The sequence below is a fragment of the Gadus macrocephalus genome, chromosome 8 (assembly GCF_031168955.1).
Source record: "Gadus macrocephalus chromosome 8, ASM3116895v1".
In the NCBI taxonomy this organism is placed as follows: domain Eukaryota; kingdom Metazoa; phylum Chordata; class Actinopteri; order Gadiformes; family Gadidae; genus Gadus; species Gadus macrocephalus.
This window is the reverse complement of record NC_082389.1, coordinates 11,313,798-11,339,143: the sequence shown is the minus strand read 5'-3', so window position 1 is coordinate 11,339,143 and position 25,346 is coordinate 11,313,798. Positions and strand designations below refer to the sequence as shown.

The 25,346-nt window shown below is 44.8% G+C and overlaps 5 protein-coding genes and 1 long non-coding RNA gene across 8 annotated transcripts in view; 2 read left to right on the top strand and 4 right to left on the bottom strand.

Annotated features, from left to right (window-relative positions):
• ndufb3 (NADH:ubiquinone oxidoreductase subunit B3) overlaps positions 1–25,346 on the top strand; it is a 146,964-nt gene that overhangs the window by 66,700 nt on the left and 54,918 nt on the right. The gene's annotated exons all lie outside the window — the stretch shown is intronic.
• On the bottom strand, positions 64–2,965 carry LOC132463035 (caspase-8-like). 2 transcript variants are annotated; one of them, XM_060058918.1, is made up of 5 exons: positions 2,167–2,959; positions 2,032–2,060; positions 1,625–1,730; positions 813–1,374; positions 64–660 (listed from the first exon to the last, which is right to left on the bottom strand). In XM_060058918.1, the coding sequence occupies exons 1-5, from the start codon at positions 2,513–2,515 to the stop codon at positions 510–512; spliced, it is 1,197 nt and encodes a 398-aa protein (XP_059914901.1). In that variant the 5' UTR covers positions 2,516–2,959; the 3' UTR covers positions 64–509. The 2 variants fall into 2 exon arrangements, with proteins under 2 accessions (XP_059914901.1, XP_059914902.1); XM_060058919.1 differs by lacking the exons at positions 1,625–1,730; positions 2,032–2,060 and having other exon boundaries at positions 2,167–2,965.
• Positions 9,498–12,069, bottom strand: LOC132463034 (caspase-8-like). Its single transcript, XM_060058917.1, has 5 exons — positions 11,511–12,069; positions 11,390–11,421; positions 10,880–10,988; positions 10,074–10,629; positions 9,498–9,929 (listed from the first exon to the last, which is right to left on the bottom strand). Exons 1-5 carry the CDS (start codon positions 11,854–11,856, stop codon positions 9,770–9,772), a joined length of 1,203 nt encoding a protein of 400 aa, XP_059914900.1. The 5' UTR covers positions 11,857–12,069; the 3' UTR covers positions 9,498–9,769.
• On the bottom strand, positions 12,527–13,016 carry LOC132463053 (uncharacterized). Its single transcript, XR_009526962.1, has 3 exons — positions 12,961–13,016; positions 12,788–12,845; positions 12,527–12,647 (listed from the first exon to the last, which is right to left on the bottom strand). It is a non-coding gene; the product is annotated as an uncharacterized LOC132463053 (long non-coding RNA).
• On the bottom strand, positions 18,100–20,493 carry LOC132463036 (caspase-8-like). Its single transcript, XM_060058920.1, is given in 6 exon segments — positions 18,100–18,542; positions 18,687–19,236; positions 19,491–19,599; positions 20,002–20,033; positions 20,131–20,375; positions 20,377–20,493. Coding segments are annotated over 6 exon segments (1,179 nt in total). The 5' UTR covers positions 20,460–20,493; the 3' UTR covers positions 18,100–18,382.
• LOC132463047 (granulocyte-macrophage colony-stimulating factor receptor subunit alpha-like) overlaps positions 24,336–25,346 on the top strand; it is a 4,088-nt gene continuing 3,077 nt past the window's right edge. For both annotated transcript variants that reach the window (XR_009526961.1, XM_060058933.1), the window contains exons 1-2: positions 24,336–24,495; positions 25,282–25,346. The exon at positions 25,282–25,346 is cut by the window's right edge and continues 96 nt beyond it. Coding sequence is in view for 1 of the 2 variants with exons in the window: in XM_060058933.1 (XP_059914916.1) it covers positions 25,318–25,346 (29 nt within the window). In the remaining variant the exon portion in view is untranslated. The remainder of the gene's footprint in view (positions 24,496–25,281) is intronic.

Sequence of the window (25,346 nt, the reverse complement as noted above, 5' to 3'; positions counted from 1 at the left end):
TGATGGATTTTAATTAAGTTTCACATCTAAAAACCTACACACAAAAAACCGAAACAAAAAACAAACAGGATGAAACATTTATTCGTAAAAATATTGTAGGTCTATTCTACATTTTGTTTTCATAAAGACAGGAAAGGGAATCATGTATGTTTCTTATGCATGATCACTTATTTGATCTGCATACAGAGAATTTGTCGTAATGTTCAAGTTGAGCAGTAGCACCGTTACAGCAATGTTGTTGTGGCATTGTTTACTTCTACAGCACTTTAAACAAACAGTTCACAGTAGAAAGTAAGGCGTATAAAAGAGTAAAAATAATTGGCTACTTTTCATACAGCGAGGTAACCTCATGAAAGGAAAATCTTAAAAACGTATCAAATGTGTATGTATTGTCTGATTGATTAAAGAACGTACAGAACAAAAGAGAAGGCAACTACTGTATACTGCGATATCGACTATCGTGTACACGCTGAAGAGCAGCAGCAGATTGCCCCTGGCGTTTGGTTTCCTCAGCTGGAACACGGCGAGAACACAAGTCTGCGGCGCAGGGTCACTTTTTGGGTTTCAGGCATCTGGGTCATCACACCAAGCTTTCCAACGATTTCCTTCTGGCTAACGTCATCGTTTACGCGGTAAAGGATCTGCATGATATCTTCACCCCTGAAACAAAACACAAGCAACTATAAATATTGGAATTAGTCTCAGTTAAAGGCTGCTGTATGGGTACTTCATTCATCTTCAGGTCAGATATTTGGTCCTGTGTCTATGTTACTACACTTTGTTGCACTATTGATATTCACAAGCGGAAGTACCTGGGGCATCCCTCCCTGAGCTGCTCACACAGAGACTGGATGAACCAGCTGCCGTTTACTGTGTGTCTGACTGCTTGGTACTTCTCAACCGTGGCCATGGCAACCAGGAAATCAGCCTCCGCCGGGATGAAGACCAGCTGGGGGGTGTCCTGCTCTTGCATCTCAAAAGTTAGGTCATCCGCCACATATCTAGGCTGAAGACTATGCCCCTGGCAGGCCTGGATGAAGAACACCTTGGGCTTCCCAAGCAGAGCCGAGCAGTGCTCTCCATTGAAAGCCGAGGTGATTTCGCTGATGGGCCGTTTCTTGCCGTCGACGCCCAAGACCACCTTCTCTTCGCCGTGACTCAGGACGCAGCAGACGAAGGCGTCGCCGTGCTGCGGGAGCACCCTCAGTGGGGTGAACCTGCCGTCGGACCACTCCTCCAGCTTGAACGTCTGCAGCCCCGCCAGGTCCTTCAAGGCCGCCAGCAGCTTCGTGACCTGGGCTATGTCGCTCGCCGTTTGGTCCTTACACATCAGCACCTGGAAGCCAAGCCAGCTGAACACGTCGGCCAGGCTTTCTGTAGGTAAATAGAAGAAAGGCAGAACGGTCCTTTGAAGACAAGGCAGTGGTGTGTCTAAATGCAGGAGGGATGGCCTGAGAGTGGCGCCAGACCATAACACCCATCCTTTGCAAAGTGATGAGGAGAAATAAATTAATACTGAACTGAGAGTGAAGTCTAAGTTTTAGAATCCTAGATCCTCCATGGACACAGCCCTGCACCAAGGAAACAAGGAGCTGAGGTAGCTCTCCTCTTGTCTAACACCTACCAGCGTCCCTCTCTGTTCCACTTCTATTCGTTTTGTCATGGAAGTTCTCGTTGTTAATGATCACACAGAGACCGGTGGGTTTGCTGGTTATCGGATATTTGTCTTCCTGCAAGCAGAGAAGAGATGCAGATACATTTAATGCTATACTATTTTAGACTGTGTTCTTCAGACTATACGTATTTAAAGAATTTTAGACACTAGAACAAATGTTTGACCCATGCAACCTGAACCACAGAATCTTAGATTCTTTACTTAATCTGATATAGTGAATCAGTGCGTGTGCTATGTGTTTTCAATTTCCTTGTTGACTGACATGTTGCAACTGGAGTGACAACATTCTGATTGGCCAACATTCTGATTCTATTCATGTGCAGTGAGTTTTGTTGAAGAACACGATAAATTGTTACCGTCTTTTCGCTTTTGGTCTCTGGTGCATCTGTGGAAATGAGAGTTCAAGAGAGTTGAACATATAGCCTAAACACACTTTCAGTTAAGAGCGAACATAAAAATGAACAGAGAGGACGTAAAGCAATTTTTATTACCTTTACTCAAACTCCTCTCAGCGGAGCGTTTTAAACTGCTCGATGAGGCGGTAGATCCACTGTCTCCCCATTCCACGTCTTTAAGCCTGGGATACGTTTCTAGGACGATCTCATCCTGTAGAACACCAATGAACTCTGATAGTCTTTGGACTCCTTTGTTGTTGAGCGTGTCCACGAGCTTGATAACGACATCCTCTGCGTCCCCTTTACTGATGGAGTTTAGTTTTGTGTATTCGCGGCCGGTTATCAGTTTTTTCTCTATCACTTTGTCGAGTATGAATTGGGGATCTGCGGATAGAATTTCTTGAATGATTGTCTTGTTCCGTACAATGGCGTTATTGTGTGCCATTCTTGAAGCTCAGGGAGAGAAAATGAAACTTAAAGAGAGCGGAGAGGTTACGTTGTTATGCTACTCCTCTTAAATGCTCCTCCTCTTAAATGCCCCTGCTTCCCTTCTATCTAATATAGTCAAGAACAATTATCCAGCTCCTTCAATTAATGACATACCTAATACAATCACAATGATTTACATTCAACCAAATTATATTGCAGAACTATGTTTTTTTTTTTTTCGAGGTCATGTCCCGGGAGAAGGGACATGACCTCGAACAGTAGAGTAAATGGGCATAAAACAGCTGGTAGTTTCAAGTTTCCCATTTTTGGTGAGAGGGAGATGGAAATGTGTGCCTTAAACATTAAACAGAACAAATAGGTGCATTAAATACACACATGCACAAGGTATTCATGTTATTTATGTTAAATCAATATATGGGCTACTAAAACTCAGCAATCTATTGTGTTGGTAACTTCACTCAAATCTATCTATTTAGACCAGGGGTCTCAAACTCCAAATTTACCTGGGGGCCGCTGGAGGCAGATTCTGGGTGAGGCTGGGCCGCATCAAGTTTTCCACAAAAAAGTACAAATATCCAGTCTTCTCAAGCTTCACTATTAACAGTTCTGTAACATGAATTCTTTTTTGAACATTAATGGCTCTTTTGAACATGAACGACTTTAAAACATGAACCTTCTTCAGAACATGAAGTGTCCTTCTGAACATATGGCTTTTCTTGCCCTCGTGCCGCTTTCCAGTATCGTCAGAGGCCGAGTCGCGTCACAGTGCTTAAATTTGCATACGCGATCTGATTGGATGACGGAACCGTCGCTGCCGAAAAAGTTGAAAATTTTTCAACTTTCTGACGGTGGCGAACGCTCCAACTGAACTGACGGATCCACAATGCATTGCGCGTCCGTCCCCATTCAAAGTCACGCCTCGTGCCCACTGCACCGTCAGTCAACGGACGTGGGAAGGCGTGGCTGACGGATGGGGGAGTAGTCTTTGCAGAGGCAACCGTCAGCCAATCAAATCGCTTCGCCGGGTTCTTCCCGCTTCTTCCTGCTTGTTGCGAGGCAAGATGACCCGCTTTCCCGCTTTCCAGTATCGTCAGAGCCCGAGTCGCGTCACAGTGCTTACATTTGCATACGCGATCTGATTGGATGACGGATCCGTCGCGGCCGAAAAAGTTGAACATTTTTCAACTTTTTGACGGTGGCGAACGCTCCAAGTCAACGGACGGATCCACAATGCATTGCGCGACCGTCCCCATTCAAAGTCAATGGGCAACGGACAACTGACGGAGGTAGTGGGCACGGGGCGTCAATGGGCAACGGTCAACTGACGGAGGTAGTGGGCACGGGGCGTTACGCCTGTGGGGAAAAACGGTCTGTCTAGCTACTGGACCAGATAAAATGAGACGGAGAGGTAATAAAGTCTATCGGCACGAGGACCTTGGATTTATTAAGTAAAGTGGCAACGGTTATACAGAGTCATAAAGCGTGAGAGATCGAATATGTCTAAGTCCCTAATCAGCGCTGATGGTTCGTCCGGAGCTTCGCCTCCGTGGAAGGTCTGCTTCAGAAGAAGAGGTGAAGAGTCCCTGTGTGGTACAGTTTTTATGCTGTATCCTCCTCTCGATGAGGTGTGTGCGTTTGAGGTGTGTGTGGTTCTGTGTTTTGCTTGGTCTTAGCTCCCAGGCCCTGAGAGAGCTTCGTAACGGGGGAGAGTTCCTCGTGTCTCCGGTGTGATAAATTAAAACGGGGAGTGCCCCCCTGAAATGTCTCGTGTGTGATAATTTAATGTGGCTCTCAGGCCCCTGGTGTGGGCAGAGGTATCTCTTGGTTCCTCCTAACGGGGAAGAGCTCTCAAAATGTCTCCTGTGTGATAAATTAATGTGGCTCTCCCGTTCTTGAGGACTGGTGCATTGTCTGAGTGTCCACCATCTGCCTGCCTGGGAGATGGGGCCTTCAGCTCCGGCCTTGACCTGACTATATATTATCATGTTTGTGTTATTGGGTTAGAGCAAGAGTTGACTATATTATAATGTGTCCATGTGATGTGCTCATCAGGCTAGGGTAGGAGTTAGCTATATTTATAATGTACATGTGATGTACTCAGCAGGTTATTTTTCCCAACACGCCCCGTGCCCACTACCTCCGTCAGTTGTCCGTGCCTCCGTCAGTTGTCCGTACCTCCGTCAGTTGGACGCGCAATGCATTGTGGATCCGTCCGTTCAGTTGGAGCGTTCGCCACCGTCAGAAAGTTGAAAAATTTTCAACTTTTTCGGCAGCGACGGTTCCGTCATCCAATCAGATCGCGTATGCAAATGTAAGCACTGTGACGCGACTCGGGCTCTGACGATACTGGAAAGCGGGAAAGCGGGTCATCTTGCCTCGCAACAAGCAGGAAGAAGCGGGAAGAACCCGGCGAACCGATTTGATTGGCTGACGGATGCATCTGCAAAGACTACTCCCCCATCCGTCAGCCACGCCTTCCCACGTCCGTTGACTGACGGTGCAGTGGGCACGAGGCGTACTGCCGGAGACCTGGCAGCGCTTCCTCTCACACAGCTCCTGCAGGGCCCATGCAGGGCTTTATTTATGTATATTTTATAAAGCTTGCTGCGCCCAACCTTGCGAAGACGGGGTGAAATGTGCAGAAGCATTTTTCACCGCAAACGTTGGTGTGTGTGTGTGTGTGTGTGTGTGTGTGTGTGTGTGTGTGTGTGTGTGTGTGTGTGTGTGTGTGTGTGTGTGTGTGTGTGTGTGTGTGTGTGTGTGTGTGTGTGTGTGTGTGTCAAGCCCGACCCGGCCCGTGCACGTTCTGTACGAGCCCGGCCCGGCCCGACACATTAACTGTAATTATGAGCCCGAGCCCGATTTCAACCCGATTTTTTTTTAATACATGTGTAACTTATGATATATAAATTTCGATTAATATGTGTCGGCCTCAACTTGATACAAAACACTCTTTCACACTTCGATATTTCCTCTCCCACTGGACACACAGGAACACACACACACACACACACACACACACACACACACACACACACACACACACACACACACACACACACACACACACACACACACACACACACACACACACACACACACACACACACACACCCCTACCGACGTATCCAGGCCCATGCAGTTATAAAATGCAATCAATCATGTCAGAACATAGACATTTTTTATAAATAGCCTACCAACGTTTGAGGTGAAAAAAAACTGACGCACATTTCATGCTCAGGGATATGAAGCTCCACAACTTCAGGAACTCGGTTGCTAAGCGGTTAGTTTCAAATGCTTCAGTAAGATCGAAATACATCAGATAAGAGGAGTCACACAGGAGAGAACCCGGTGAGGTGCATGGTGTTTGGAAAGAGATACACACAGAAAGGGCGTATCTCCAGCGCACACAGACTTGGGAGCACATTTCACCTCCGTCTTATGCAAGGTTTTTGTGCGCAGCAAGCTTTATAAATGAGGCCAACGGGCAAGCGCAGCGACTCGGCAAAAAAATAAATAAATAAATAAATAATAATAATAATAATTAAAACGTGCGGGCCGCACTAACACTTAATTTTGATATCAAGTAGGGGGCCACAAAATATCGTCCCACGGGCCGCGAGTTTGAGACCCCTGATTTAGACAAATACGATAAAATATGAATATAATATGTGCAACCTTTGTGGCTGTTCAAGACACACTGAAGGCATGATGCCACCATAGGTTTGCAGAGAACTACATACAATATGCACACTGAAGGCATGTTTGCAGAGAACTATTTACAATATGCACACTGAAGGCATGATGCTACCAATTTCCCACTTTATCCTCATCGCTCTGGCTTTGGGAAAACTTAAAGGTGTCCAAAATTCCATTCAGTGATTGTGTTAACAAACATATTCTAAAAAGCCTTGTGTCAACAACAATCTAGCAATACTATTATGGCATACTAGCCCCGCTGTTCCTGTGTAACAGGACCTGTAATGTATATACTTCCTCTAAGTAACTAACGATTATCCTAAAAATAAAAGTCATAATATTGTAATATCCTACAGGTGAAAGGTGATCCCACGTGTTCTCGTTTCGAGAGTTCGCAGACAAAGTCTGGCATCTTCACTTGTCAGCAATTTCCTGTAGAATTCATAATGTAAGACAAACAAACCCGATTGGAAATCATGTGCAACTTCAGTTTAATCATATTCAACTTAAATTACATTGAAAATAGCAATTCTGCCTCTCCCATCGATGGAAAATGACTGGGTAGCTAGTAGCCTACCCGTGATACACAACTAAGCTGCACGATTAAGTCGTTTTTCGAAGAGAAAAGGTGCAATTTAAACATGTTCAAGCATCCAGAATTATAACCACGTTAATAACGTTTGTAAGAAACCAAACTGTAAATGTCAAGGTTTCAGCGAGATAAGAGTATTAGCGTTTGTGCAGATCACTGACTTACGTCCGCTACAACAGATTCCACCAGAAAGCTTTACTGTGGTAAGATGGCGGCCTATGGTGACGTTCTAGACGCCGCCGTAGGGCATCTACTTAATATATCTATCTATGGCCGAACACATTTGGTACTCACACCGGCGCTCGGCATAGGCGACCGCATAGGGCGGCAAATGCGTTGGGGTGGCGCCCTTAATTTGTCAATTAAGATATACGAAACAAACGGAGAAGGGAGGGGGCGCGCGAGCATTCGCCAGGGCGCCCTGAAAACCGTCACCGTAGTACGCAGGACAATGCAACAAAGCCCGCCCCCCCCCCTGAACCCTCGCCTGACTGACTACTCGCCTGTCGCCGAGTCCTTGCCTGCCTGCCTGCCTCCCTGTTGCCGAACCCTCGCCTGCCTGACTTCCGCTTGCTTCGCCACAGCTCGTCATCGACCCCATGTCCCAATAAACCCTGTTTTCTTTGACCCCGTCTCTGCCCCCCTGTGTCCAGCGCTTGGGTCCCCTCGCCCCGCTCCTTCACAGAAAACGCGTGATACCGAGTTGTGTTATTGTAGCAGTTGGCTATTATTTTTCATCATTATTCCGGATTGGTAACCCCTATAGCTCATCCCCTGATTGCGCAAAAGTTTTCAAATTTGAAGACGGAATTTGTATTCCATGTAACCAGGTTAGACTGGTGTCCCGTGGGTAAAACTTATCGAGCATCCATCTTTGTGTGGCATTGATCAAGTTCAGCATGCTTAGTAGTACTCAGGGGCTGAGCCACGTGGGGGCCAGGAGGGGGGGGGCATGCCCCCCCCGGTCAGAGGTTGGCAAGTGCCACCCCGAACATAAGATTGGCCCGAGCTGGCCACCACAGTGATAAAATCCTGGCTACGCCCCTGGTAGTAGTATAGTAGTAGGCTATGTATAGTAGTAGGCGGCTGGTAAGTAATAGAAGTAGAAGTATAGTAGTAGTAGACATGTAGAAGTAATAGTAGTAGCCGAGTAATTGTAGTATGTAGCCTAACAATATAAGTAAAAGTATAGTATTAGTAGGCTAGTATAAGTTAGGGTAGTAGGCTACTAATAATAGTAGTAGGCTAGTAAGTAATAGTAGTATAAGTATATCTCCTTATGCTACTATTACTATAGTAATTGTTGTTTGGAAGATTTCCTGTTTCCCTCCTCACCTCACAGCCCGAGCCCAGCCCCTTTATTTGCCCACATTTTCCCCTAATAGCCCATGTCCATCAGTTGATCACTCTGCCCTGCCACAGACTACCGGTACTTAAGCCAGACCTGTGACCACACCCCTTTCCTTTGTTCAGAGACACTGAACCCCCTGAGAGCTGTGGGCCTTTGAACTCCTTGTGTGCTTATATTGAGAAATGGGAGTTTGTTTTGTGGTCATTGAATTTCGTTTTGTAAGCGTATAAGGCTTGTTGAAAGACATATTGTTGAACTGAATTGAAGCAATGCATTGTGGAGCTGATTGTTGAACATTTTGTTTGCTTATAGAAACCACACACCTTAGCCACACGCACATCCTAGCTACCAACCACAAACACACACATCCTAGCTAACTACCTACGTCCACATCCTACCAAACTACCTACCCTTAGCTAAACACACTAACATCCTACCTACACGCACATACCTACACACATCCATACAGTCCTGCTCACTCCTTTGGAAAATAAAACTTATAAACTTGAACTCTGACTGGACAACCCTGTGTTCTCACCAACACCCCCATTGGTCTCAAGCCAGCACTTGGACATTCCTAAAACCTCCCTTTCAGTAGGAGTAGGCTAGTAGACGCAATAGTAGCTGAGTATTAGTAGTATAGTAGTAGTAATAGGCTAGTACAAATAGTAGTAGTAGTATAGCATAGGCTAGCTATAGTCATAGAAAGTAATGGGTTCGACAGCAGCCTGGTCTTCATTTGGGACGACACCTATATGCCGACTTGGACTTCCCTTGAGTGACTATCTTCCTCAAATTTTTTAGTATCTTTAACGTTTATAGGCCAACCGCTAGATATGGTTTTACTACAACACGCACCAAATATCTGAACCAGTTCTAACGGCCCTGAGCGGTCTTGCTTCCCTGTTTCGGCTGGCCCCTGTTCTCCTTCCAGGGAGGCTGATTGCCTGGCCCCTCCCACCTCATTGAGGGACTGAACTCACCTACCGAAGCCTTCATGAGATGATAGGAGTCCAACATGGCCGCTCTCTTCCACCTAAAAGGCTGGTGCCTGCCTGGCACCCAACTGGGTTTTGTTTGGGGTTTAAGTTCTCTTCCTTAAGCCTTTGTTGAAAACTGTTAGTTTAGCTTAAAATGTTTCATATCACTCACTCTACACTACTGATTTATTGTTTTACAGTTGTAGAACTTTTAGTTATTAGATAAATGTAACTGACATTTAACTGTCCCCTTCTTGGTTGTGCTCTTAAACAGGCTGGGCACAACACTCTGAAGGATAAAACAACGCTGCAAAACTATGATTTCTATGCGCAGTAAAACAAAACCATTTGCGTGTTTTTAGTTATATAGCAATTTTTATTGTTTTACGTTTCTTATATACGAAAATTACTATCAACGAACAGTTCACACTGTAAAAACCAAGGCTTATAAAAGAGTATAAAAAGTAAATTGTGTACTTTAAAAAAAACTTCCTCCTAAAAGGAAAAACTTAAAAACACATGTTGTGTGTGTGTAATGTATTTTGTGATTGAATAAAGGATGGAAAGAACAAAGGAAACTGTTAGAAATGTGTGTTGTGGTCTATGTGCCAGCCTTGTTTTGTTTTCTCAGCTGGAATACGGCGAGAACACAAGTTTGCGGGTCAGGGTCACATTTCCAAATTCAGGCATCTGCTTCCATACCTTCTCCGGATCATTTGTTTTACCAAAATCTTTCTTGCTTATGTCAGCGTTTACGCGGACAAGAATCTCCAAGATATCTTCACCACTGAAACAAAACACAAGCATATATAACGGTTTAAAGTCCTGGTTAAAGGGTGCTGAATGGGTACTTCAGGGCAGATCTTACATCTTGTATCTATGTTACTACACTTTGTTATTGTTGCTCTATTAATATCACAAGCTGAAATACCTGTTGCATCCCTTGCGAAGCTCCACACACAGAGACTGGATGAAAATGCTGCCGCTTATAGTGTGTCTAAGTGCTTGGTACTTTCCAACCGTGGCCTTGGAAACCAGGAAATCAGCCTCCATCGGGTGATTGGGTGAGTCTTCCTTTATCGGCATCGGATAAATGCAGTCATCCACAGCCAATCCTGGCTGGAGATTATGCCCCTGGCAGGCCTGGATGAAGAACACCTTGGGCTTCCCAAGCAGAGCCGGGCAGTGTTTTCCGTTGAAAGCCGAGGTGATGTCGCTGATGGCCAGCTGCTTAAAGTCGACGCCCGAGATGTCGTTCTCTTCGCCGTGACTCAGGACGCAGCAGACAAAGGCGTCGCCGTGCCGCGGGAGCACCCTCAGTGGGGTGAACCTGCCGTCGGACCACTCCTCCAGCTTGCACTTCTGCAGCGCCGCCAGGTCCTCCAGGTCCGCCAGCAGCTTCGTGACCTGGGCCATGTCGCTCGCCGTTTGGTCCTTACACATCAGCACCTGGAAGCCAAGCCAGCTGAACACGTCGGCCAGGCTTTCTGTAGGTAAATAGAAGAAAGGCAGAACGGTCCTTTGAAGACAAGGCAGTGGTGTGTCTAAATGCAGGAGGGATGGCCTGAGAGTGGCGCCAGACCATAACACCCATCCTTTGCAAAGTGATGGGGTAAAATAAATTAATACTGAACTGAAATTGAAGTCTAAGTTTTAGAATCCTGGGCCCTCCATGGACACAGCCTTGCACCAAGAAAACAAGGAGCTGAGGCAGCTCTCCTCTTGTCTAACACCTACCAGCGTCCTTCTCTGTTCCACTTCTCTTCTTCTTTGGGTCACAGAAGTTCTCATTGTTAATGATCACGCAGAGACCGGTGGGTTTGCTGGTTAACGGATATTTGTCTTCCTGCAAGCAGAGCAGAGATGTAGATACATTGTTTACATTAGATCCGCCCAGCAGCCGTAACAACTGGATGTGCACGTCATGGGTGTTTTTTTTTATTTTTTTTGCATACTTTATGAATCTCACTTTTTTATACTAAACTATCTTACACTGTGTTTTACTGAGTATAAGTATTTAAAGAATTTTAGAAACTAGAAATTATGTTTGACACATGCAACCTGAAACACAGAATCTCACTGTCCAGTAGGCCCTATATGTTGAATTGCAGCGTCAACTTGCTATTTGATTAGGCCTATTTAATCAAATAAAGTGAATCAGTTCGATGTGTTTTCACTTGACCAAACGGAATTTGATGATGTTGATTCTTTGCAGTGAGGTAGTTGAACAACACAATAAAACGTTACCGTCTTTTGGCTTTTGTGGCTCTCTGGAGCATCTGTGGAAATGAGTTAAAAAAATAGTTTAATATATAGCCTAAAAACACTTTTAGTTTAGAGCGAACATAGAAAAATAACTTTTTTTTACCTTCACTCAAACTCCCCTCAGAGGAGCGTTTCAAACTGTTCGATGAGACGGCGGTAGACCCACTGACTCCCCAATCCACGACTTTAAGCTTAGGATACGTTTCTAGAACCTTCTTGTCCTGTAGAATCTCAATGAACTCTGATTGTTTTCCTTTGTTGATGAGTGTGTCCACGAGCTTGATTATGAGATCTTCTGCCGTCCCCTTATTGATGGATGTTAGATTTGTGTATTCGCGTTCGGTTATCAGCTTTTTCTCCATCACTTTGCCAAGTATGAATGGGGGATCTGCGGATAAAATTTCTTGAATGATTGTCTTGTTGCGTACAATGGCGTCATTGTGTGCCATTCTTGAAGCTCAGGAAGAGACTGAGATAATGGAACTGGAAGAGAGCGGAGAGGATATGTAATGTCTGTAGCTAACTACTAACAGGCATATATCTATTTGGACACGACTACACGTGAGTTCTCAGTGTTCGGTTTATACAAGAACTGCCACACGTAGCCTACAGAACAACGCAATACCAGAGCCCGTCTACGAGGAGCCTGGGCACTTCCTATAAGCCCCATTGTATCAAGTGCCCCTGACTGCAGCCCGCAGATCGAGGAGGAGCTTACATTTTCCCTAAATGTGGGCTGGTCTAAACGTTTAACCCATGGTTTCACCTTCGCGGGTGCCATCTGGTTGCGGAGATCCGGCAGCACATTCTCAAACGTCAATACAGCACAGCACAATGACTTACCGGCAATATGGAAAAAGGTTCATGCATTTGATACACACCTTAGACATTCCTACTTTTAACTTGTCATTGCAAATGTCTTTTTTTACCATGAAAAAAATTATTATATATACATATATATATATATATATATATATATATATATATATATATATATATATATAAATAATCCATAGCATTTCCATAAGAGTATAGACACATATTATTTCGTACACTCAATTATATTAGGCAAGTCAAATAAAGATTTTTATTTTCACCTCAGGCAAAAAATGTTTGATCTGTAAAGAAGAAAAAAAAAAAGCTTCCATAAATGTTTAACAAAGGCAAGTATCAAGGTATTTTTCTGGCCCATAGCAAGCAACCCGGTTCCCGGTTTCCAGTTCTGTCAATTTCCCAGCGTCTAGAAAGGAAACAGATTGCGGTTCTTATAGGCACAATAACAATGCAAGATGTGAAACAGATAATTGAAATAAGTGGAGGGATTACGCTTTAGTCTAGCAATAGTTGACCACAAGACTAATTAATCACATGACCTCTCACCTGTAGCCCTCCTTGCACTTGTCGTCGTTTTCTGTCCTGCAATCGGTCTTCTTCAGACCTTAGTGATTTTATGACAACATACAGTAACTATGAAAACATTCACGTCTGTTGGCAGTGCGTAAAACTGTTTTTTTTGTCATTTGATTCAAAAGTGTGATATTCAGGGCTCTTACGGTATGGGGAAGTTCTGCTTGGAGAGTGAGACACCCATCTCCTAATTTGCAGCATGTTTTCCTTTGAAGAAGGAAAAAAAATCACATGTACGAAGGCAACACAAGGTCAATCAAAGTAGCGGTGGGTAACAAATGGACACAAAGAATGAATAAATGAATGTATTTCATTACATTTATTTTGATCATTGTCAACACAGAATTCCAATTTCAAAATGGAATGCACTATGCAAAGAGTAAGACCATGCATTAAATGTTGGTATTCAAATCCTGTTATTATGCCTTATCATGCTCTAATTCAAGTGAATGATTTATTGATTACCTTCTTTATTTCTCTCAGACAAACTCTAGGGTAGAAACACACACAAATATAGCACATTAGTAACTGTTTCTATAAACCTGGATATGAAATATGATTTTTTTTAAGCATTGCAGTGAACCTAAATGGGCATAAAACAGCTGGTAGATCCAAGTTTCCCATTGTTGGTGCGAGGGAGATGGAAATGTGTGCCTTAAGGCGAGTAGCCACAGCAGGAATGGGGACAAGCTTTCAAGTCTGGGGTCAAAAGGTCAAAAGGAGCTGGATTCACGCCCTTACGCGATAAAATTAAGTGAATTAACTTTTTGTCATTATAAAAGAGAGGCCTGATTCTCAGATATGCATGTTGGATGGCTAGGTGCAGGGCCGGTGTACCAAATGTGTTCGGCTGCCAGATTGGTTCGGGGTCCTGCTCTTACAGATGACGTATCGACACTTGACGTATCGACTCAAGCCAACGGACAATACCCGGAAGGGTTGTTTATAAACAGTGCTCGTATGGGACTCTCTAAATCGACGCCACTTCGACCTGGGCGGGACTTTACGTCCTACGTCACTCGCTATGGGTGTGCATGTGTGCGCGTAGCCGTTTGTCTCAGGGATCTGTGCACAAACTCCCTTGCACTACAGGATTACGAGTGTCAGTGTCGTACGCGATGGAGGGTGGGTGACATTCCTACAGTCTGTGATGATAGGCTATATTTCTACAAATGACATGACGAAACAACACGAACTAAGCTAACATTAGACTATAGCCATACCAGATAACGCCATACCAGCTAACCCTAACTATTTCTATTAAACTCTGAACCACTTTGCAACAGGCAACTGTGTGTTGGTGTGTCTTATTGCTTCCCACGTCTGCGTCTGCATCTTTCCCACTCCTGGCTAATAGTTTCAGCTTTTGTACTGTATATCAGAAATGATCATCCTGTTCCACACTGCTGACTTGTTGATGTTTTGTGAGCACTCAGGCATTTCTCTAGGTATCTTAAGTTTCCTACTGGAGTCATCAAAACTTTGAACTTTGTTATTGTAAGAAATATTGTGTTGCAAAAACACTTTGTGTCTTACCCTTATCGTTACCCTAACCTTAACCCCAGTAACATTTCTTCATCATAAACTACAAGTTACGCAAAATGGCATACAAACATCGCCCGTTTCCCGGGCGATCGTGACAGAGGCATTGGCTACCATTTTTAACAGTCTTTATTATGACTCGACAGGGCACAACCTCTCAATCTCAGGTTTGACAGTCTAACCAGAAGGCTGGTCAAAATGTGAATAGAACTTATTTTTTTCTTCCTTTTATCTTAAAGAGTACACTATTAAAGCAACATCCAGCTTGAAAAATGAATCTTGAATTTTTGTGATTGCACTTTTCTAAAAGTGTGGCCGTTAGATTATTTTGCTAACATGCATATGTGCATCAGTGTACATACTACCAAAATGACTGCCATCTTGGAAAAGGTCTCCATCTTGAATTGTTTTTTGGCCATACAATTTTTAAAAAAAATGGCCTTAACAGAGGCATATTTTCTGTATCACTATTGTGGCGATGAACATAGGCCAGGAATGGCAGTCATCTTGAAAAATGGTTTCCATCCTGAATTTTTACTGGCCACTTCCCAGTTGCCCTTCCTCTCTGTGGACTGCACCTTGTCGTGGTGGAGAGTAGTGTTGGCTCGTTCGTTCGCGAACCGGTTCGAATGAACAAGTCTTTAGGACGAACGAACCGAACCGGTTCGCCTCTCTCGTTCGTTCGGTCGCGAACGACTCCTCGTGGCAAACTGAATCACGCGAACTGGGTCACGGAAACAAATCATTGAATCCACCACTAGTGGAGAGGCTTGTGTACTCCAATGAACCTGAGAGCTATGCCGGCGGGGATTTTATATCCCTGGCAAATTTAACTAGGCCGGAAAGGAGAGGAGGCAGACAAAGCAGACATTATGACTATTTGACAGAAATGGTGGCCATCTTGAAAATGGTTACCATCCTGAAATTTTGAGTGGCACATACCTTTTTCCAAAAGAGTATTCCTTGAATAGCATTTCTGTCTAATTGTATGCTTGCATTACCATTTGAACAATTTAAATAACTAATATTCGACAGGAACGGTGGCCATCTTAAAAATGGCGGCCATCTTGAATTTGACTGGGACAAGCATCTTTTTCCATTAACATGTCCTTTAGATAGTATTTGTATCAAATATTATGCTTGTATCACTGTTTGAATAATTGATAATAAGCATAGAATAGCAATGGCGGCCATCTTGAAAAATGACCGCCATATTGAATTTTTGAGTGGCCAACGCCTTTTTCTAAAATAGTGGCCCTTAGAGAGTATCTGTGCTAAATTTCATGCTTGTATACCAAAGTGAACGATTTCCTTACTAATCTGCTACTAAATTGAGAAACAGCCAATTAACTAGATGCCTCGTCCGCGGTGCTGGCCAATGGAGTCGAACGTCACCAACGTCCCCACTATATTTATGTAATTATAACCATGTGTTTTCATATGAAATGAACATTAAAAAGAACAAATAGGTGCATTAAATACACACATGCACAAGGTATTCATGTTATTTATGTTCAATCAATATATGGGCTACTAAAACTCAGCAATCTATTGTGTTGGTAACTTCACTCAAATCTATCTACAGTCAAGTGTGCATTTAGACAAATACGATAAAATATGAATATAATATGTGCAACCTTTGTGGCTGTTCAAGACTCACTGAAGGCATGATGCCACCATAGGTTTGCAGAGAACTACATACAATATGCACACTGAAGAAATGATGCCACCATCGTTTTGCAGAGAACTATTTACAATATGCACACTGAAGGCATGATGCTACCAATTTCCCACTTTATCCTCATCGCTCTGGCTTTGGGAAAACTTAAAAAAGTGAGAAATGCATCCAGATATATTAATTATTGTCAACATTTTCAATCAGTATTTAAGATTAACCACACTAAAAACAATAAAAAGGTGTCCAAAATTCCATTCAGTGATTGTGTTATCAAACATATTCTAAAAAGCCTTGTGTCAACAACAATCTAGCAATACTATTATGTCATACTAGCCCCGCTGTTCCTGTGGAGCAGGACCTGTATTGTATATACTTCCACTAAGTAACTAACGATTATCCTAAAAGTCATAATATTGTAATATCCTACAGGTGAAAGGTGATCCACGTGTTCTCGTTTCAAGAGTTCGCAGACAAAGTCTGGCATCTTCACTTGTCAGCAATTTCCTGTAGAATTCATAATGTAAGACAAACAAACCCGATTGGAAATCATGTGCAACTTCAGTTTAATCATATTCAACTTAAATTACATTGAAAATAGCAATTCTGCCTCTCCCATCGATGGAAAATTACTGGGTAGATAGTAGCCTACCCGTGATACACAACTAAGCTGCACGATTAAGTCGTTTTTCGAAGAGAAAAGCTGCAATTTAAACATGTTCAAGCATCCAGGATTATAACCACGTTAATAACGTTTGTAAGAAACCAAACTGTAAATGTCAAGGTTTCAGCGAGATAAGAGCATTAGCGTTTGTGCAGATCACTGACTTACATCCGCTACAACAGATTCCACCAGAAAGCTTTACTGTGGTAAGATGGCGGCCTATGGTGACGTTCTAGACGCCGCCGTAGGGCATCTATCTATCTATGGTCGAACACATTTGGTACTCACACCGGCGCTCGGCATAGGCGACCGCATAGGGCAGCAAATGCGTTGGGGGTGGCGCCCTTAATTAGTCAATTAAGATATACGAAAAACAAACGGAGAAGGGAGGGGACGCGCGAGCATTCGCCAGGGCGCCCTGAAAACCGTCACCGTAGTACGCAGGACAATGCAACAAAGCCCCCCCCCCCCCCCCCCCCCCCTGAACCCTCGCCTGACTGACTACTCGCCTGTCGCCGAGTCCTTCTTGCCTGCCTGCCTGACTGACTCCCTGTTGCCGAACCCTCGCCTGCCTGACTTCCGCTTGCTTCGCCACAGCTTGTCATCGACCCCATGTCCCAGTAAACCCTGTTTTCTTTTACCCCGTCTCTGCCCCCCTGTGTCCAGAGCTTGGGTCCCCTCGCCCCGCTCCTTAACAGAAAACGCGTGATACCGAGTTGCGTTATTGTAGCAGTTGGCTATTCTTTTTTATCATTATTCCGGATTGGTAACCCCTATAGCTCATCCCCTGATTGCGCAAAAGTTTTCAAATTTGAAGACGGAATTTGTATTCCATGTAACCAGGTTAGACTGGTGGCCCGTGGGTAAAACTTATCGCGCATCCATCTTTGTGTGGCATTGATCTAGTTCAGCATGCTTAGTAGTACTCAGGGGCTTAGCCACGTGGGGGCCAGGAGGGGGGGGGGGGGGGGGCATGCCCCCCCCCCGGTCAGAGGTTGGCCACCCCGCTGGCCCCCCCAGTATAAAAAAATAAAGAAAGCTGAAATATATGCACTATTAGTCTGATATAACTTTGACTTATCATTCTTATTCAAAGTGTTATAATCCAAGGTTATGAATAAATATTGCATTTAAAATCCCCCCCCGTCCCCCCGTCGACAATCATGCACCACCCCCCCCCCCCCTTGACAATCAAGTGCCACCTCGAATATAAGATTGGCCCGAGCTGGCCACCACAGTGATAAAATCCTGGCTACGCCCCTCTAGTTATTAGATAAATGTAACTGACATTTAACTGTCCCCTTCTTGGTTGTGCTCTTAAACAGGCTGGGCACAACACTCTGAAGGATAAAACAACGCTGCAAAACTATGATTTCTATGCGCAGTAAAACAAAACCATTTGCGTGTTTTTAGTTATATAGCAATTTTTATTGTTTTACGTTTCTTATATACGAAAATTACTATCAACGAACAGTTCACACCGTAAAAAACAAGGAAAGTAAGGCTTATAAAAGAGTATAAAAAGTAAATTGTGTACTATAAAAAAAAATTCCTCCTAAAAGGAAAAACTTAAAAACACATGTTGTGTGTGTGTAATGTATTTTGTGATTGAATAAAGGATGGAAAGAACAAAGGAAACTGTTAGAAATGTGTATTGTGGTCTATGTGCCAGCCTTGTTTTGTTTTCTCAGCTGGAACACGGCGAGAACACAAGTTTGCGGATCAGGGTCACATTTCCAAATTCAGGCATCTGCCTCCATACCTTCTCCTGATCATTTGTTTTATCAAAATTTTTCTTGCTTACGTCAGCGTTTACGTGGACAAGAATCTCCAAGATATCTTCACCCCTGAAACAAAACACAAGCAAATATAACTGTTTAAAGTCCTGGTTAAAGGGTGCTGAATGGGTACTTCAGGGCAGATCTTACATCTTGTATCTATGTTACTACACTTTGTTATTGTTGCTCTATCAATATCACAAGCTGAAATACCTGTTGCATCCCTTGCGAAGTTGCTCACACAGAGACTGGATGAAAATGCTGCCGGTTATACGGTCTCTAAGTGCTTGGTACTTTCCAACCGTGGCCTTGGAAACCAGGAAATCAGCATCTATCGGGTGATAGTCTTCCTTCATCTGCCTCTGAGAAATAGAGTCATCCACAGCCAATCCTGGCTGGAGCCTATGCCCCTGGCAGGCCTGGATGAAGAACACCTTGGGCTTCCCAAGCAGAGCCGGGCAGTGTTCTCCGTTGAAAGCCGAGGTGATGTCGCTGATGGCCAGCAGCTTGCGGTCGACGCCCAAGACCCCCTTCTCTTCGCCGTGACTCAGGACGCAGCAGACGAAGGCGTCGCCGTGCCGCGGGAGCACCCTCAGTGGGGTGAACCTGCCGTCGGACCACTCCTCCAGCTTGAACGTCTGCAGCCCCGCCAGGTCCTCCGGGTCCGCCAGCAGCTTCGTGACCTGGGCCATGTCGCTCGCCGCTTGGTCCTTACACATCAGCACCTGGAAGCCAAGCCAGCTGAACACGTCGACAAGGCTTTCTGTAGGTAAATAGAAGAAAGGCAAGGGATAGAGCGGTCCTTAGACAAGGCAGTGGTGTGTCTAAATGCAGGAGGGATGGCCTGAGAGTGGCACCAGACCATAACACCCATCCTTTGCAAAGTGATGAGGAGAAATAAATTAATACTGAACTGAGAGTGAAGTCTAAGTATTAGAATCCTTGATCCTCCATGGACACAGCCCTGCACCAAGGAAACAAGGAGCTGAGGCAGCTCTCCTCTTGTCTAACATCTACCAGCGTCCCTCTCTGTTCCACTTCTCTTCTCCTCTGGGTAACAGAAGTTCTCATTGTTAATGATCACGCAGAGACCGGTGGGTTTGCTGGTTAACGGATATTTGTCTTCCTGCAAGCAGAGCAGAGATGTAGATACATTGTTTACATTAGATCCGCCCAGCAGCCGTAACAACTGGATGTGCACGTCATGGGTGTTTTTTTTTGCATACTTTATGAATCTCACTTTTTTACACTAAACTGTCTGTGTTTCACGGAGTATAAGTAGCCTATTTAAAGAATTTTAGAAACTAGAAATTATGTTTGACACATGCAACCTGAAACACAGAATCTCACTGTATTTGATTAGGCCTATTTAATCAAATAAAGTCAAACAGTGCGATGTGTTTTCACTTGACCAAACGTAAATCAGTGTTGACTGACATCTTGCAACAGAATTGACAACATTCTGATTTGGTATTCTATTCATGATTCGTTGCAGTGAGGTTAGTTGAACAACACAATAAAACGTTACCGTCTTTTGGTTTTTGTGACTCTCTGGAGCATCTGTGGAAATGAGTTAAAAATAGTTTAATATTTAGCCTAAAAACACTTAGTTTAGAGCGAAGATAGAAATAAACAGAGGACCCTAACCTTTTTTTACCTTCACTTAAACTCCTCTCAGAGGAGCGTTTCAAACTGCTCGATGAGACGGCGGTAGACCCACTGACTCCCCATTCCACGACTTTAAGCTTAGGATACGTTTCGAGAACGATCTCGTCCTGTAGAACCTCAATGAACTCTGATTCTCTTCCTTTGTTGTTGAGTATGTCCACGAGCTTGATTACGAGATCTTCTGCGTCCCCCTTATTGATGGTTTTTAGTTTTTTGTATTCGCGGTCGGTTATTCACTTTGTTAAGTATGAATTGGGCATCTGCGGATAGAATATCTTGAATGATTGTCTTGTTGCGTACAAGGGCGTTGTGTGCCATTCTTGAAGCTCAGGAAGAGACTGAGATAATGGAACTGGAAGAGAGCGGAGAGGATACATTGTTAAGATCCTCGTCTTCAATAAGATCAGATAAGTCACAAAACTGAGCCAGCTGCTTCCCTGGGAGCTTTTCAACCCACATATCAAATGCGATCAAAATTATTGAAATGATACCACATTCATTTGCAGGACCATATGTTGCGTATTCGGTCTACCTTAATCTTGGATCCAGCAGTCGTAGGTACTATGTTATGCGCAGGTGTGTTCACCTTTCAGAATAAGACTTTTTGTTGAAGTGCTAGCGTGAGGCGGGCGAAGCCAGAAAATCCCCGTCCCCGGCGACCTGATTGGTCGAAACAAATCTGATGCGAAACGTAGCCTGACTCCGCCCGCCTAAGTACTTCTGGTCAATTTGTATCTCTGTACAAATTAAATGAAGTACAGAGATACAGAGAAAGAAGTGAAACGCCTCTTTCACCGACATCTGATTCTTCAGATATGAATCTAAAGTGAGACTATATCACCATCTTCCGTTCACCTGCTGTAAATACGTGCTGACATAACGAACTTACGAAGCTATTATTGGTCCTCCACAGGAAAAATGCATGAATATAATACGTGTATATATATATATATATATATATATATATATATATATATATATATATATATATATATATATATATTCTGATTCTGATTCTGATGTTGTCTGAGGGTGTGTGCTGATGCAGAGCGCGGGGTGCGTGAGGTGGTCTGGAGGGTGAGGAGTTCCTGGAGGTAGGGGGGGCATGTCTGTGGATGCACTGGTGGGTGAGGAGGGAGACCTTGAATCTGAATGCGACAGGGAGCCAGTGAAGGGATTTGAGGACGGGGGTGATGTGCTCAAATTTGCGCACCCTCATCAGGATCCTGGCAGCACTGTTTTGCATGTGATGAAGCTTCTGGATGCTCTTGCCAGAGATCCCGATGAGTGCATTGCAGTAATCCAACCTGGAAGAGACAAAGGTGTGGACGAGCCTCTCTGAATCTGCCAGGGTGAGTGTAGGCCGGAGTGTGGAAATGTTTTTGCGATGGTAGAATGCGGTCTTGGGAGGAGCGGAGCTGATGTGGTGTGCCGATGAGGATGGCCTCTGTTTTAGAACGGTTTAATTGCAGAAAGTTGAGCTTCATCCACACCTCTATCTCCTCCCGGCAGGTGGTCAGTGTGGATGTTGGCAGGGGGCAAGAAAAAGTGGGGGTGGTTCTGAGGTACAGCTGTGTGTCATCAGCATAGCAGTGGTAAGATAACCCATGCCTGCTGATGACGCTGCCCAGGGGGGAGCATGTAGATGGAGAGAAGGGTGGGGCCCAACACCGGAGCCCTAGGGGACACCGCAGGTGACACTGTGGGTGTGTGGTTTTGCTTTGCCCAGGGCGACGTGCTCGGTTCTGCCGGTGAGGTAAGAGGTGAACCAGTTGTGTGTATTTCCTGTGAGTCCAATGGGGTATTGCAGGCGGTGGAGGAGGATATTGTGGTAGACTGTGTCAAAAGCAGCTGTTAAATCCAAGAGGATGAGAAGTGTTGGGGAGCCGGTGTCTGCTGCCATCAGGAGCTCGTTGGTGACCCTGAGCAAAGCAGTTTCTGTACTATGGCCAGGGTGGAAACCAGACTGACATTTTTCAAACAGAATATTTTGCATGAGGTGATCCTGAAGTTGTGCTGCAACTGTTTTCTCCAGAGCCTTTGACAGGAACGGAAGATTAGAGATGGGCCTGTAGTTGGAGAGAACTTCTGGATCCAGGGTGGGTTTTTTCAAGAGTGGTCTGACGAAAGCAGTTTTTAATGCAGGTGGGATAAGGCCGGCCAGGAGGGAGTGGTTAATGATCTTGTTGATGAGTGGAGAGACGGCAGAGAGGTTGGTCTTCAGCAGGGCTGAAGGGAAGGGGTCCGGTGCACAGGTGGACGGCTTCAATTTTCTGATGACGGCCTCCACCTCTTCTGAAGGAGCTGAGGGGCTGGACAGTCTCAGCCAGTGGGTCGACAGTTTGGTGGGGTGAGACAGCAGTGGTGGAGAGGTGTGAGCGGATGTTATTAACCTTTTGTTTGAAAAAGGTAATGTGCATGTTGCACCTCTCCTCGGTAGCCTCAGAGTGGCAGGGTGAAGGGGGTTGGAGAAGGTGGTTCATTGTTGAGAATAGTTGTTTGGAGTTACCGGGGCTGTTGTTTATGATGGTGGAATAGAACCTATCCCGTGCATCCCTCAGAGCTTCTGCATATGCCCTCTTGTGCTCTCTGTATGCCTGTTTGTGAACAGTCAGTCCAGGGGCCTTGATCCGCCGCTCAAGGACACGCCCAGCCGCCTTCATCTTACGCAGCGCGACGGTGTACCAGGGTGCTGAGCGCGAAAAGGAGACTGACCTGGTTGTTAAGGGGGCGTGGAGGTCCAGGCGACTGCTCAGCGACTGGTTGTAAAAAATCCACTGAGTCAGTAACAGCGAGGCAGTCATCAGAGCCAGAGGAGAGAAGTTGGAGATCCAGGGCCAGGGCATCCGTGTCAATATTTTTTTATGTTTCTGAAGTGGATCTGTCGCTTTGGTTCGGTGTGGGGGGAAGGGAAGGCCAGCTCCATTGACACAACCTTGTGGTCTGAAACACCAAGATCGTAGACCTGTAGGTTGCTGATGGGAGCAGAGTTTGAGGTGACCAGGTCGAGTGTGTGTCCCCTGACATGTGTGGGGACATCGACATGTTGTTGTAGGTTGAGGGAGTCCAGTAGCTGAAGAAAATTAGCAGCGGAATGACATGAGGGGGTGTCGACATGAATATTCAAATCTCCCAGAATTATGGTGTTTGCAGATGTAGTACAGAGTGTTGTGAGGAGATCAGACATTTCCGGCATGAAAGCAGAGTTGGGTTTTGGGGGGCCGGTAGATGAGGAGCACAATCACGGGATGAGGGGGTTTACATTTGAACGCAAGACACTCACAGGAGGAAGTTGTAGGTAGTGGGATGGGGAACAACTCCAGGTCCTGTCGGTGGATGACAGCATCATCACCATCACAACCATGCCACAACCCTGCCCTACTGCCGGATTACCATCTTCGTCGAATTGTTGTGCGTGACTGTCGGTTCGCCTGCCAGCCGACCCGTCCAACCCAGGTTCACACCCCCCGGCCCGTGGTTTCAGGATTACCCCTAACGGACGCAACCTTCTGCACTAACCTCGATCAACCGTGGACTAATAAACTGTTCTACTGTTTCCGCTCTCGTCTACGGTCATTTGTGCCGTGCGCTTGGGTCCACCCCGTGTTGAGCCGTAACACAGGTTTTGTGAAAAGTGGGGAATAGCCTAAAAATAGGCTTTTCCCCAATATTCACTTCGCCTTCGGCGAATGACATATGGCATTATTTTTGACGAATCTTCTTCATACTAAAGAGACATAAAGGGGAAGTATTGTTGACAGGAAGTGACTCAGGAGGTTCAACTGAAAACACTGTACACTCACTCTGTCTTCCCTCAGGAGGGCAGAAAAGCAGATCGTTTGTGTGTGCTGGTCGTTTGTGTGAAGAGTGCATTTTGTGTTCATATGTGCAGTAAAGGATAAGGTGCCAAGGATGATAATGAAGCTGTTAGGGTTTTGGCTCCTTCCCTCGTTTCTTTGGGCTCTCCCGACCCCACAGATGGGTAAGTCACCCAAATGTTTGAAAACTCATATTCTCACTTGAATAGTGTTAGTATAGGATAGGACGTAGAATGTGTATGTGTGTGTGTGTGTGTGTGTGTGTGTGTGTGTGTGTGTGTGTGTGTGTGTGTGTGTGTGTGTGTGTGTGTGTGTGTGTGTGTGTGTGTGTGTGTGTGAAGTATAACATCTGTTGTAATTCATCAACCTATGCTATTGTTCTGGCATGGTTAATTTAAACTTAAAACCAAATTGAAAAATAGGATACTTTGTAACAGATGGTCGGTATTGGTGTATGGCTGTCTATTTAATAGTGTGTATTGTATGTGTTACCAGGAACACGCCACTCTGACCAGGAACTCTGCCAGGAATATGAGGTGAGTCAGAGAGAAATTTCTCCCTTTTTTAATCTTACATTTAAAGGTGCTGTAGGTACGATGTACGATTTAATATTTCAGTGTAGTTTGTTAGAAATGGCCTAGCCACCATTCAGCTGTTAGGGAGTGAAATGCGCTCCGAGAATATCCGTTCTGAGTGGACTGCACCTGCCTTTGTAGCAGCCTAGTTCGATTCTAGGCGGCTCCCTGCTCGATTGTAGCCAATCAGGCCACCTTTTTTGTAATCTGTTCAGGGATTCCATCTTTCCGGTCGTTTAAGCAACACTAGTGCGAAACATAAGGCGGCAACATGTAACTTTCCTACAGTACCTTTAATTCAGGTGACTGTTCGATTTGGTTCACTTGCTCCCCATTTCCTATTCCCTAGGTATGGCACCTTATAGAGTAGACAGACACTCTTAATATAACAAGTATAGGGAGAAGTAAGACACTTATTAGGGTTTGGAAATCATTGACGTGACGTGTAACAGTTGCAAAAACGAAGCGCTATGCATTGGATGTCATCCAATACCCAACAGCTAATTTGCATAAATATTATGTATGAGTCGGGCCACCGTCATTGGAGGGATTCGGAGACAAAGACAGCGACTATGAATCATGGGTAACAGTGAGGAAATAAGGGTTGGTTGTGCACTTCTTTCACGGTGCATTCAGGGCTTTAAGTCCTGCCCTTTGTGGGGAACCAGAGTTGCACACTGACATGTCAGAAGACATGATCCCCTAAAAGTGGAGCATTTCAAGCACAGACTCTTGTGTTGTCTGCAGCCAACGCTGCACCGGTACAACAGTTTAACCACAGGGATGGATCTCGTCGAAGCAGAGGGTGCTAA

Excerpts from the sequence above, each read along its gene's own strand:
- LOC132463035 (XM_060058918.1), bottom strand. The coding sequence starts at position 2,515 with ATGGCACACAATAACGCCATTGTACGGAACAAGACAATCATTCAAGAA. Across the intron at positions 1,375-1,624 it reads TGGAACAGAGAGGGACGCTG|AAAGCCTGGCCGACGTGTTC; the intron begins GTAGGTGTTAGA and ends ATTTACCTACAG. Across the intron at positions 661-812 it reads CTCAGGGAGGGATGCCCCAG|GGGTGAAGATATCATGCAGA; the intron begins GTACTTCCGCTT and ends GTTTTGTTTCAG.
- LOC132463034 (XM_060058917.1), bottom strand. The coding sequence starts at position 11,856 with ATGGCACACAATGACGCCATTGTACGCAACAAGACAATCATTCAAGAA. Across the intron at positions 10,630-10,879 it reads TGGAACAGAGAAGGACGCTG|AAAGCCTGGCCGACGTGTTC; the intron begins GTAGGTGTTAGA and ends ATTTACCTACAG. Across the intron at positions 9,930-10,073 it reads CTTCGCAAGGGATGCAACAG|TGGTGAAGATATCTTGGAGA; the intron begins GTATTTCAGCTT and ends GTTTTGTTTCAG.